At 38.5% G+C, this 14,696-nt stretch overlaps 1 protein-coding gene across 1 annotated transcript; it reads left to right on the plus strand.

Moving 5' to 3' along the window:
- Positions 1 to 400: 400 nt before the first annotated feature.
- On the plus strand, positions 401 to 14,457 carry LOC134746003 (ESF1 homolog). Its single transcript, XM_063680168.1, has 9 exons — positions 401 to 957; positions 1,488 to 1,611; positions 2,438 to 2,540; positions 4,611 to 4,731; positions 5,512 to 5,702; positions 9,149 to 9,235; positions 9,717 to 9,852; positions 10,600 to 10,809; positions 13,779 to 14,457. The coding sequence occupies exons 1-9, from the start codon at positions 507 to 509 to the stop codon at positions 14,435 to 14,437; spliced, it is 2,082 nt and encodes a 693-aa protein (XP_063536238.1). The 5' UTR covers positions 401 to 506; the 3' UTR covers positions 14,438 to 14,457.
- Positions 14,458 to 14,696: the final 239 nt, after the last annotated feature.

A 14,696-nucleotide genomic window follows, 5' to 3' on the forward strand; every position in this document is an offset into this window, starting at 1 on the left:
AACTGGTTTTAACATATTTAAGGGTATTTTTCCCAAACATTTATACTACTCATACTCAAAGCAGGCATTGTTCCTCTGAATATGCATACCACAAACAAATACCTTCCGAATGCTACACATGAAAATACGGCTTTCGACCAGCTGTGTCATTTTAAAACAATCCAATGTACGCATTCGAGCTACGCGGTGAATTCGAAATCTTGTTATTAAAATACCCCTTATTTCGAAATTACTCCTTAAAATTATAGAATTTAACTACACAGTTTGAAAAAAAAACTGCTTTTACTTGAAATTTGACTAAAGGCAAAAAAAATATGTTACTCTGCACAATAGTAGCATAATATATTGCGTATATAGGAAGGAGCACGGTATCTTGGTTCACGTTTTTCTGACGTTTCAATATATTTTAGGATGATTTTAGGTTATGATTTTTGAAGATTCGGATAAAGAAGAAAACATTGATTTTTTGTAATATTTCCATCGTTACTACTTACTCTACGGTAATCATGGGTGATATACTCAAAGACAGTCGTTTTGCAAAATATCTGAACGATCCACGTTACAGACAAATACCTAAACATGAAAGGAAGGTTAAAATCGACAAACGATTTCAGTCTATGTTCAATGACTCTAAGTTTAAAGTGAAATATACCGTGGATAAGAGAGGAAGACCTGTAAATGAGACTTCAACGGAAAATTTGAGGAAATACTATGAATTGGAAGAGTCTGAAGGAAGTTCCGAGTCTGAAGATGAGGAAGTTAAGGACGAAACTGGTGCTGAGTCTCAAAAGGACGAAGCTACTCCAGGAAGGTTCGTCAAACGACCACAGAGCGACGATGATCAGAACGACGATGCTGGTCCCAAGTTTCAGAATGATAAACTAACGCGAGGCAAATTGAACCCGAAAACTAAAGAGAGGTTGTTGGATCTAGACATTGATTATGCTCGAGGTGAAGGTAAATATCGAATGACGCTGTTTAACTGTTAAATAAGATGTTAAGTAGTAGACATACTTTATGATGTGTTTTAAATTCCATCAAATGAATCCCCTTGTAAACATTATAGTATAAAATCATTGTGCTTTGGTTTATATGATTTTTTAAATTTGTGTTACTTGAAATGTAGTGCTTTTTAACCGATATAACCTCTGCCCACAGTATTGTCTTTGAAGAAATGATTAAAATGCCAAACACCCTTCAAACCCTTCCTGCTTAACACATTCCAACCCTCATTTCATGCCCTTAGCCCCCATAGTCAGTAAAAAGTATTCTAGGTCCATTACAGTTAAAACAACTTGTTTTGTGTTCTGTAACTGCTTTGTGTTATGAAATAAAACACAACAAAAATAAGTATACTCCACACATGATGAAGAAACCAAATGCTATGTTAGAGTTTTGAATGATTCACGGTTAGTTTCACTAGACTTATATTCACGGTCTATATCCCGGTCAATATAAGTCAAATGCTATGTTCTTGGTTGTTGCAGGTGTCCTTTTAACAGACAGCTCCTCAGATGAGGAAAGCAGTGAGGAGGAGGGGGAGAGTGAGGTGGAACATGAGTGGGGGGAACTGGATGCAGAGGCAGAGACCACTGAGGAGTCAACTAAAAGGTTGGTATGGCTGTTAATAACTTTTTTGTCTCACCAACAAGAGGGCAAAAATTGGTGAGCATTTTTGACCTCTGGCTTGCACCAAATGGCGGCAACAACACTTCATGATAGGGAATGCAATAACTGATCAAAGTTCATAACTGGTTTTGGTTATGGCCAAAAAATAGCCGATAATCGGTTACGGTTATTTTCGATGAAAAATGATAAATCTACAACCTAGTTATCAAAAAATTACGAAAATAAAGTACCATATTAGGGAATGTGAGTAGTCTTCGTTTTTTAATAAAATATAGTAAAAGTGAAAATATGACCTTGGATGTGGTACAACATTCACTCAAAATATTTCATTTCACCTAGAGTGTCCAAAGCCTCCATAAAAACCAGAAAAAAAAAAAAAAAAAATAAGGTAAGTAAATTTGGTATATTTCGCTATTAAAGTACATGTATGACAAAAGTTATAGTCACAGCCAAAAGGGCAGGATTTTGTAGTCATTAGAAGATCAATTCATAGATTTAGGTCATAAACAAATAACCATAACCAGTTATCCGAGTTTCCAATAATCAGTTATGAATTTTTGTCAAAATAATTGGTCTTACCAATTATTTCAGTTACGGTTATAACCGATTTGCATTCCCTACTTCATGATAAGTGTGTTGTTAAAATCCACCAAATCCTTCCATTGTAAAAATTAAAATAAAAAATCAGCATTGGTTTATATGTCTTTAAGTTTGCTTTACTTGAAATATAGTGGTTTTTTACCACATATTGTTATTTTAGTTTAGTTTGGTCCTTACCCAAAATTGAAGTGTTTGTTTTAATTTTCAGAATAGCAATTTGCAACATGGACTGGGACAACATAAAGGCAGCAGACATCATGGTGCTGCTCAGTTCTTTCGTACCCCCGGGAGGCATCATCTATAAAATAACAGTAGGTATCATAATAGGCTTGAGTCGGTCATGAACTAAGAACTGTTAAGAATAAAATCCCGTGAAGGACCGAAAGGAACTAAATCTTTTTGCGCGCTCTTAATCGATCTTTAGGTTCTTTAGTTCAGCAGGATTGGAGAGCGCTTGACAGTGAAACAGGAAACGGACGGAACGAAATGGTTCACAATATCGCTTGCACAAGTGCGAACAAGATGAAAAAACAACATGACACATCAAAACAAAGCATGATAGAAAATCAAATATTTAGTGTTTTAACGTTTAATATCGCCATATCATATTGTCTTTTCTTTTTCTTCTCCTGTCATCCCCTGCTGGGGTGTAGGGCTCGAATCTTATTCTTCATTTAATTTATTTATTTATTGAAAACAATGTATGTTTACAGTATAAAACCAATTCACATTTCACTTACATGCTAGGAATACAGATATGAATAGGAAAAATACCAATTTGACTCCGGACATTGAGTTATATGTATCTTGGATCTAGGGTGTGAGGATAAACACCCTGCCGATGGCTAGCTGTGCGGTGATAGAGAGCGGCTGTTGGCATCATGTCAAACAATTCTTCAGAGCACAGCCCATTGTACAAGCGGTAGAACACACACAAGGAGGCAAATACTCTCTCCTTAGACTTAAGGGTTCAATATCGCTTGTGAGTTTCGGATCGTCGACAATTAGTACATCGCGCCTTTGGACTGATACCAAATATCATATCAGACGGGGTTTTTTCAACAGTAGACCACATACACTCGTTGGAACAAATCATAGAAATACACCAAGAATTCAACACACCACTTTATAGCCTATATTGATTACAAGAAGGCTTTTGACACCATACTACATTCAGCCATTTGGGAAACACTAGAAAACCAACAAGTTCACAACACCTACATAGCAGTAATTAAAAAGATTTACATGAATAGTACCAGCAAAATACAACTTGACAAAATTGGCCCATCATTTCCCATTAAGAGAGGGGTAAGGCAGGGAGACCCACTATCCCCAAGAATTTTTATAGCCGTGCTAGAATCAGTTTTCAGACAGCTAGATTGGAAATCACTTGGCATAAATATTGGAGGAAAAAACCTGACACATCTAAGATTTGCGGATGATCTGGCCCTGTTTGCAAGAAGTAGTAAAGACTTAGAATATATGATGGACACATTGAACATAGAGAGCAAAAAAGTTGGACTTGAAATGAATTATAGCAAAACTAAAGTTATGTCAAATAGCAACAAAAATCAGATAACTATAAAAAATGAAAATATAGAGTATGTCGACCAATACATATACCTGGGAAAACAAGTAAGCTTCAACCCAAATGCAAACGAACAGGAAATTGAGAGAAGAACTAAAAACACCTGGAATAAGTACTGGAGTCTAAAAGAAACCCTAAAAAGCGACCTACCTATCAAGCTTAAGAAGAAGGTAATTTATATGTGCATACTCCCAACAATGATCTATGCATGCCAAACATGGAAATTCACTTCAAAGGCCAAAAGGACCATAGTTTCATGCCAAAGGGGCATGGAACGGAGTATACTTAAAATAAGAAAAATTTACAAGATCAGACATTCCATAATCCAAGAAAAAACTAAGCTTATAGATGCACTAAGCCAGGCCCAGAAACAAAAATGGAGATGGGCTGGCCATGTTGCCAGACTCCAAGACGAGAGGTGGACTTTTCACACAACGGCCTGGAAAGGTCCAGACGGAAAGAGGAAGAGAAGACGGCCATTGGCACGATGGTCGGACGACATAATTAAAACAGTGGGGGCCAACTGGATATGGGAGGCCCAAGACCGAAGAAAATGGCAGATTCTGGAAGAGGCCTATACCTCTTAGGAGGGTTCTGGAGTGATCATTAGATATTAGACATTTAGAAAAATTTAGATTAAGTTTCATCCCAGACATAAAAGGCTTTTTTATTTTTATTTATTTATTTATTACTTAAGTACTAGATTCTTTTCAGTGATGGAAGACTTGGTTATTTAGAGTTGGTATTTTTCAAATAAAAATCATACAATTATTCATAATGGTTTCTATTGCAGATTTATCCGTCTGAGTATGGTCTAAAACGCATGCAAGAGGAAGAGGTACGAGGTCCCATCGAACTCACTGAGCAACGCGAGGTAGACAGTGGCTTGTCTGATGACGGCGGAAATGAGGAAGGTTAGTAAATTCCCTCCACCTTAATAATACAATTTAGCAAACTTCTGATAAATTTTGTCGTTTTCTACACAAATGTTAAACTATCAAATAATTATAAAGGAGATATTAGATTTGATAGACCTTATCTTCTTCTTCTTCATGGCTGAGGGCGACCACATGGGGTAGTTATTTTGTGCACCAAGCCTCTCCATTCTGCACGATTTTCCGCCGTCCTGATAATAAGCGCCTGTGTAGATCCCTGGCAGGCCTTCTCTACAGTGCCTACCCAGCGGGTTGGTGGACGTCCACTACCCCGTCCTCCATCCACCATGCCAACCATAATGCGCTTTTTAAGATTGTCCGGCTCCCGTCTGGCCACGTGTCCAAAGTAGCTAAGGATCCGCTGGAGGCAAATGGCTGATAAACGACATTGGATTTTCATTTCCGTCAGGATTGCTAATTATTATTATTAGTGTTAATGTTGAGATAGTTCATTTTAATCAAAGTTTGCCTTTTTTAAGGAACACTTAACTTTTGGCATTTTTCACAAATATTATTTATGGCAGTGGACCCCTACATATCAAGGATCAAAAACCTCATTAGGTGCCCCCAGATCTGGCGAATGCGCCGCTATAGCGAATCATTCACACGGATCCACACTGAAAGAGCCGCCGGGCAAGGAAATTTCCGGCGCCTCGTTTTAGATCCGCCTAATCGTTCGCGCACTATACCTGCTGCACTGCAGTTAGCGATCCTTTCACGAGTATCTTCCGTCTAATATTTTCAAAATATTGCCACCAGGATCAACATACCACATGGAGAAACTACGCCGCTACCAGCTAAACCGCTTGAAGTATTACTACGCCGTGGTGGAGTGCGACTCGGTGGCCACCGCCGACAAGCTGTACAGCGAGTGCGACGGCATGGAGTACGAGAGTAGTGCGACACGACTCGACATGAGGTTCATACCGGATGACTTCACTTTTGATCAGGTGAACTTTATTACATGTATAGGGTTCAAAATAGCGTGACACGATATGGAAAGCTGTCCAAACGCACGTTTGTCTTGGTGAGTTTTATAATAAAGAAATAGGGTTCAAAATAGTGTGGCAATATAAAACCTGTTCAAAGTCAAAGTCAAAATATACTTTATTCAAATAGGCCTAGCAACCAACAAGCACTTTTATATTGTCAAGTTTTACAAATGTTACCTTAATCTAATTATCAGAGCAAAGTTCAAAGGCAACAAGCTGTACAGCGAGTGTGACAGCATGGAGTACAGTCGCCATTCGCGATCAGATAATTATATCGAAGCGGCCATGTTGTTCACATATATCTGAACAAAGAGTCCATTAATCTATCAAGATAGTAAATCAGAAATTTTTGAGCGACTTGGCAGCTCCGTTATATCTGATGACGACTGTACCAGAGCAGTGCGACATGGCTCGAAATGCGCTTTTTTACCAGACGGAGTCGTTTGACCAGTTGAGCTTTATCATAAAGGTTTCAGAATAGTATAGCTAGTATCAATCAATCAATATCATTTATTTGCAAGAACACTTAATTTTAGTTACAGGATATTATTGTAGAATATTGAACAGTATTCTATCGTGATTAAACGATGCGAAAATTTTATAGTACCTACTTAACAAATAATACTGCATGCAATAACAATTACGATAAATAGATTTCACTTGGACTAGTATCAATACATTACATCACATTGGTAGATTATCATTACGTTACATAAAATTTATATTGAATTGGATTATTATAAGTATGTAATATTAATTATTTGCATTATTGTGGTCAATATACTCCTTGACACTATAAAAACAATGTTCTAATAGAAAGCTTGTCATTTTCTTCCTTAATTCAGTTGTGTTTAGACTTCTTAAATTGACAGGCATACTGTTGTATAGTAGGATACACATATTATAGGCGTTATTTTTGTATATAGCCGTGTTGCATCTTGGCTGATATATTAGATTTTGATATTGAGATCTCTGAGTCCCTGAGAAGAACTCGGATCTCATTTTAAATATGTCTGGGCGATTTTTTACAAATAGAACCGCTTTTAAAATGTACATGCAAGGTAATGGTAGTATGTTTAATTCCTTAAAGAGTGGTCGGCAACTGTCGGGTACCCAAGCTCCCATTATTGCGCGAATGCACTTCTTTTGTAACAGGAGGCCTCTTTCGGCATCTACGGAGTTACCCCAAAGTAGCAATCCATAATTTAGCACCGAGGACACATAACCATGATAGGCTGTAATCGACGCCGCAGTATTAATAGTGTGTCTCAGTTTCCTTAACGCAATATCGAAGCGAAACGTTTTAAAAGGCGAAATCTTACCAAAACAAACTAAATACTAGACATGCGCGAAACAGTGCTCCAAAAAGTAATGCTATATCACATCACTTTTTCGAAAACGTAATAGTACACTCAGATATCACATCACTCATCACTCGAAACATGACCCGAACGTGAAACAGCGCTCCGGCGCGCGCGTGATGGTCAAATTACAGCATCTCCTACATTACGCAGCGCATTACAGCACTCTAGTGACTAGCGCGTCTCGTACCTATCCGTAATCCGTATCGCCGATCGATTTATTTAATTTATTACGCGTTGCGTTTTGTCACCGCTATGTGAAAGATTTTTTGTTAATTCTTATAAATCATAAAATATGCATAATTTATTATTCTTTGCATAAAATTTATATGACACTGATACAGGTATGTAATTAATTATGTATGTAAGTTTTGCAGGTAGATATACCATACCTGCATTCAAATTGATTTCCCTTCATACTTTACCAAAATAAAATGGAACTCCAGGCTTAGGACTGGCAAACTTCTATAATTATTTTACTATTATTTACAATTACATTTAAGTATATTTATAATGTGTTCAAACAGTACATATACACAAATCTAATTTCTACACTCAGTCTCGGTACGGTACGCACTAATTCACAATTAAATTAAAGGATAAACAAGTAACTCGTACTTAGTTTGCCGCGAACCGCGAAAGTCAACCAAAAATTTCATAACAATCATAACAATATTAAAAAACGGTTTTGTTTTCGTCACATTCAAAATCTCAAACAAATTACTTGATTTAGCCGCATCCTTCTCGTACTATAAGAAAACATTATAAGCTCTACGCGGACCCACTAGAGTTTTAAATTTATTGCAGATGCAGAAAATCATATTCGTAAGAATATTAGTGAAATTTGCGACAACTTAAACGCAATCGGCCGAGCGGCCCGACCCGAAGTCTTCCGAAGATAGCCGAAAGAATCGCAGAGCGAGAGCGCGCGATTACTGAGTGCGAGTGCGAGCGAGATAACAAAGCATGGCTTGGGCAAACAACTAACTGTGATGACACTATTGCAATTGGCATTATACATTACGCGCACTGTGTATAGAGTTGAACTGACCATTCATATCGGCGCGTCAATCTATGGAATTTATCTGGAATTGAAACCATTACGCGCGCTTCGGCGCGGGGCGTTCGGCTCGCGTGATGAGTGATACATGAAGTAATGGTTGATTTTTCCGTGTGATACGTAATGGCATATTACGCGTTCGAGAGATATCTCATTTGTGATATTACGCGCATTACTTACACATGTCTACTAAATACATATTGCGCACAATAACTTATTAAACAACTGTACCGATATTCTGAACCTAAATATACAATTGAGTGGCAAACCTGTTGTCGCTCGTTTTGTCCTTGTCTAGCACACACGTCCTCTCTCTCTCACACCCCCACCACGCCGTTGCTTTTTGACAGTTACGGCAAAAGCAAATTTCCAAGACATTGGCTTGCTGTTAAATTTGTACCCCAGTTTAGCTGACTATATTGAAAAACAATTTCTAACGGCTTTTGCCGTTCGAAATTAATATTTAAATATAGTTGTCCGTTAAAATATCTAGCAAATAAAAAACGATCCGAAATAGTGATGTGGAAGTGTTTTCAAAGGCTGCCTGCGCGCACCGTGGATATGCCAATGAAAACACTGAAACACATATCAGAAAACCTCCCAGGAGGCACTCGAGCTAGTAAAGCGTGCACGTGTCACCATTAGAATTTAATTTCTAACATCCATCATTAGTCTTCATTTGCTCCCATGCTGTTTCGTTCTTGTTCTGAGGGTTGAAACAACTTGATAATTCAAAATATTTATCAGTACGGTTTTTACTCACTGTTATTTTTAGTCGCTTTTGGCGACATGTTTCGGATTCTTTGGGAATCCATCCTCAGGCACGAGTGTCCGCGGCGGTTGTACGTCGTGCACTGCCCGCGCCGCCCGCCTCGTCACTCGTTGCGCATGCGCTGATGGGCTGATTGGGTGAAACCGTACTGATAAATATTTTGAAATATGTCTCACGATAGTTTAAGTGCGAACTTGATAATTTATTACAGGAACCGCGGGAAACTTGCACCCAGCTGCCGGACTTGTCGAAATACAAGCCGCGACTGTTCACAACGACGGCGTTGCAGCAGGCTAAGGTATAATATAACAACTGTTGATAATATTTTACACATTATTACTGAGATGGTTTAGGCATATTAAATTTTCAATATTAATATAACCTGCACTATAGTTGACGCAGCACCAAGTGTCGAATCGGGCAATAAAAGTCAGGCACCATACCTTTTACACGTAGGTACAATAACTAACTAATACTAACTGCACTACTGATGACAGTCCCGCTCCAAAAGGCCGTGCACGTGCATAAGAAATACGAGTGATTCCGATGATTTACGATCTGACTCGCCACTTAGTTTTGCGGCAAGTATACTATGGTGAACACGTTTTAACATGAAGTATACTTTTATACTACTTTATCTATACATTAATGTAATTCTTTCATCTCCAAAATCTGCCGTGAGTCCTAAGAACAATATTTTTTCTAGTAGTTTTTCATTTTCCCTCAGTGCTCCATTGAGATAGAATAGCTTGTAAATAAAGAGTTGTTGACCGATGAAGGTGGAGCTGACGTGGGACGCGACGGCGCCCGCGCGCGCGGAGGCGCTGCTCGCCGCCGCCGCCGCCGCCGCCGCCGCCGGCCAAGCCGACCCGGACTGCCTCAGGGACTATCTGGCCTCCAACAGCGAGGACGAAGGTATGTTTCTACTTCCACCACTCATTTCAATACTAAAACACTAAACTGAAACTGTAATAAAAACGGAAACACTTGGGATTCTAGGGAACTTCATATATCAGACTAATCATTGAAATTAATTTGATTTTAATATATGCCATCTATTTCAGTTTATCACTACATAGTATAAAACAAAGTCGCTTCCTGCTCTCTGTCTGTCCCTATGTATGCTTAGATCTTTAAAACTACGCAACGGATTTTGATGCGGTTTTTTTTAAATAGATAAGAGTGATTCACGAGGAAGGTACATGTATAATACATCATCATTGCACCCGTGCGAAGCCGGGGCGGGTCGCTAGTAATTTATATAAAGTAGTGTGACCACTTAAAAAAAACAAAAATGTTTAATAAAATAATTTAATTTGTTCCCAAAGTTGTGCAAATTTGAAACATTAGAATTTATTGTTGCCATCCTTGAATTATTCCCCAAAGTGAACGAGGTGATGTTTATACAAGGTTTTACCACAGGGCGGACACGCTATACAACAAAAATCACTTGCGTTTCTATGTCTGTACACGCGCACGCCATTGTGTGACCGTGTGTGAGTAAGTTGCTTAAAAACAGTACTGAGCGGTCGGCAAGCGGTCGTCAATCTGCTGTCGCGGGGCGAGGTCATTCGAATCGGGGCGGGGCGGTGCGTGGTCGTTCTGTATGATAATACTATTACTTATTCTGTGGTTTTACTAAGATTTTACATTTTAAATCAGATGAGGACACACCGCAAGGCGAAAAAGAGGCGAACGACTATCAGTCAGACAACGACGACGAGGATCCCATCCAGAAGTACAAGAAGCTTCTAGAAGAGATCGACAAGAAAGAAGAGAGCAAGAAGAGCAAGGACATGGAGATGGAGATCACGTGGGGGCTCGGGGCCAAGGACAAGGCGGAGGCACTCGTCAAGAAGAAAATTAACCAAAGTATGAAATTATCTATTTTTCATTTAAATAACCCAGTTCAACGGACAGTTTTGGTAGTAAATTTGACAATTTAAGTGTCATTTTAATATCTGAAATACAAAGACGGGAGCTTAGGCTATCTCCTGGCGACAAAATTTGAGAAAAGCCAATTGGAGTAGAAATAACCGATTTTAAGAAGAGCCCTACATGTCCGATTTAAGGGCCTCAGAATTCTTCAATAGCCTTTTGTAATCCCAATTGTACTTGTAAAGAGCCGCATGAAGCTTTGAACCCTGGACTAAGTATCGTGTCGTAATTGCACATTAGGCGCCCTGCTAGGCGTACATTCGAGATATCGTTTTTTTAACCGACTTCAATTTCATAGAAGGAGGAGGTTCTGTATTCGGTTGTGGCTATTTTTTTTTTTTTATGTATGTTCACCGATTATTCCGAGACCCGTGGTCCGATTTGAGTAATTCTTTTTTTGTTCGAAAGGAGCTACTTCCAAGTTGGTCCCATATTAATCTGGTTCTGATCTGATGATGGGATCCCTGAGGAATTGAGGGAACTCCTCAATTTTTAAAGGCACATGTATGGTGATTTGGTTGTTTTCATAAGCAACTTGAGCATTTTCTCTCGAAAACGACCAATTTGATGAAGTGGACCTGATGATGATGATTGTTTTGAAGATAGTGATGATGATTTTGTTAATGTAGGATGTTCAGCGATTACTCCGAGACCCGTGGTCCGACTTGAACAATTCTTTTTTTGTTTGAAAGGAACTACCACCAAGGTGATTCCACATTAATCTGGTGCTGTTCTGATGATGGGATCCATGAGGAATTGAGGGAACTCCTCAATTTTTAAAGGCACATGTAAGGTGATTTGGTCGTTTTCTTAAGCAACTTGATCATTTTTTCTAGAAAACCACCAATTTGATGAAGTGGAGCTGATGATGATGATTGTTTTGATGATAATGATTTCAGTGATTACTCCGGCACCCATGATCCGATTTGAGTTATTCTTTTTCTGTTTGAAAGAAGTTACCTCTCCAAGGTGTTTTCGTAATATTTTTGGTTTTGATCTGATGATGGAATCCGTGTGGAATTGAGGGAACTTCTCAATTTTTAAAGGCACGTGTATGGTAATTTCGGTGTTTTCTAAAGTAACTCAAGCATTTCCTCACCAATACCACCAATTTGATGTAGTGCAACTGTAGCCTAACCACGAGTTTGGCACTAAATATTCTTCGTAACTTACTTTGTACACTAATACGCCAGTACGAGAGAGATGCATAAACAGTAAGTTACGCACACGATAGCGAATATATCAATGTCAAACTCGTGGTAAGGCTACTGATAACTTCCCTCGTATGTGTATTATGATTTTTGATGTAGGTAGTGTTGGAAACAACCAAAGAGACTGAGAGGTGAAGGTAGAGGGTATTAGTGTTTGGGGGGTTTGAGGTTGGGGGTTGAGGGGAGGTGAGTTGATGGGTCGGAGACTGAGGGGTTGGGAGTTAAGGGATTGGGGGTTAGGGTTAGGGGTCGGGGAATGGCGGTTGAAGGGTTGGTGGTTTAGGGTCGAGGGGTTCAGTGATCAGGGGTTGATGTGCTGTGAGGTTGAGTGATCGGGGGGTTTGAGGGATTGGGTCAGTGGCGGGGCGGAGAATGGATTTACTGACAGGAATGATTTCCCAGACGGACTCGAGGAAAATTCTGATTATTTAATAAAGTTTACGAATTTACAGATAAACATGATTATGTTTTTCATTCATGCGTCACGCTCTTAACAATGTCTTAAAACTAAAAATGGAAAAATAAAAACTTTTATAAAAAAAAGATAAACCGACTTCAAAAAGGATGAAATAAAATATTATCCTTTTTAGGGTTCCGTGTTTAAGTATATGCGTTACCAACTGATATGTTTGAAGTCGGTGCCAAGCCAAGTACTCCAAGTAGTAACAATACCAGTCAAAAATAATCAGCTTTATGTCTATAAATCCCATTACAACTGTACAAATGTTATAAACGTGAAAGCAATTATGTCTGCCTCTTTGCTACCTTTTCATGGCTAAACAACTGAACCGCTTTAGCTGAAATTTTGCATGAAGGTTCCTTGAATTGTTTTATATTTTGAAATGTAGTCCTCTGGATAAGCGACAGAAAATAACTCAGTCCCAATCCCACACTTGCGTGCTATAACTTTTTAAGAATTAGTAAGAAATGCTCTTTAAAAAATACGACGACAAAACGTATTAGATTTACACTAACGTGCCGACAAGCATGGTACGAACTGCGCCAAGAAGGTTCAACCGTGTGTTCTGTTCTGAGGTGTACAGAAAGTTCGTTTATTGTCGTCGTGTAACGCTGCGTCTTACATAGGCGAACACTCGCGAACACGAAGCGAAGCGACGCGGCACGGCGCGGCCGGCCCAATTCGTTCGCGTTCGCAACGAGATCGCCCACGTAGGACACTTCTATATAGGTATCAAAGGATTAATTAAGGCGCCGTGCCGCGCCGCTTCGCATTCGCGTGTTGTTCGCCTACGTAGTACGCTGCATTAGGTAATCCAACGTACATACTTATATAGCCGCATCTTTATCGAATTGCACCAAAATCCCTATGAATATATGGTTTAAAATTTGGCTTGGCACCGACTTCAAACATATCAGTTGGTAACGCATATACTTAAACACGGAACCCTAAAAAGGATAATATTTTATTTCATCCTTTTTGAAGTCGGTTTATCTTTTTTTTATAAGTTTTTATTTAAACTGTTTTTAATTTACTGATAAGAGTAATCAAATACAATACAAATATTTATGATAACACCAATGTTACATGTCAAAATAGGTAATTATACATGGTATAACCATTACTATAATTGTTACATAATATAAAATTAATCGTAATGCGTGTTCTTAATTTTCACACCGATATTATAATAAAAACTGATGTGATGACTAATTAGTTACTTTCGTTTTTAGATGACAAAAACCTGACGCCCTTCGAGAAATTAATGAACAAGAAGAAAGATAAGAAAAAACAAAAAAAACTAAACAAACAGAAAGCGCAAGATAAAGAACATTCGTCAGAAGCAGACTCTGACGATGTCCCCTCCGACATTGACATGAACGATCCTTACTTCGCCGAAGAGTTTAACAAACCTGAATTTAAACATAAAAAATCTAAGAAACAAACAGAGACCGAAACAGAGCCGACTGAGGAAGAAGAAAAACAAAAGCAAGAATTAGAACTTTTATTAGACGATGGTGATGATGGTAAAGTACACTTCAGTCTCAAGAAGATTCAAGAGGCAGAAAGCAGCACAAAGAAATCCAAGCGGAAAAAGAAACTAAAACAGAAAATGTTGGAACAGAAACAAGCGTTACCCGATTTCGAAATAGATTTGAATGACCAGAGATTCTCTGCACTTTATAATTCACATCATTTTAATATTGATCCAACTGATCCTAACTATAAGAAGACGCAGAACATGGAAAAGCTTATCAAGGAGAAACTGAAGAGAAGACCAGCAGATAATCCGGCGGAGGTAGCAGAGCCTAAGAAGTCAAAAGAGGATGCTGAATTGAGTCTGCTTGTGAAAAATATTAAACGCAAAACTAGAGATGTTCTAAAGAAGTAAATGTCATGTACGATAATTGATTTGTGTTTATTTGAAGACATTCCCTTTATAGTCTATTAAATTTGTCAAACAAGAAGCAAAAACACGTCTAGTATGATTAAAATGCAATGCTGAACTGTGATAGTAACATTTGTTCTGACATAAAGGATTAATCCAGTCTTAGTAAGCCTTAGTCCTTTCTGGGAGATTAAGAAGAATGTATTGTAATATGATTTAGTCTGGGCCGCATGGTTTAGGATCAGGATAGTCAATAAGTCAC

The sequence above is a fragment of the Cydia strobilella genome, chromosome 12 (assembly GCF_947568885.1).
Source record: "Cydia strobilella chromosome 12, ilCydStro3.1, whole genome shotgun sequence".
NCBI classification, from domain to species: domain Eukaryota; kingdom Metazoa; phylum Arthropoda; class Insecta; order Lepidoptera; family Tortricidae; genus Cydia; species Cydia strobilella.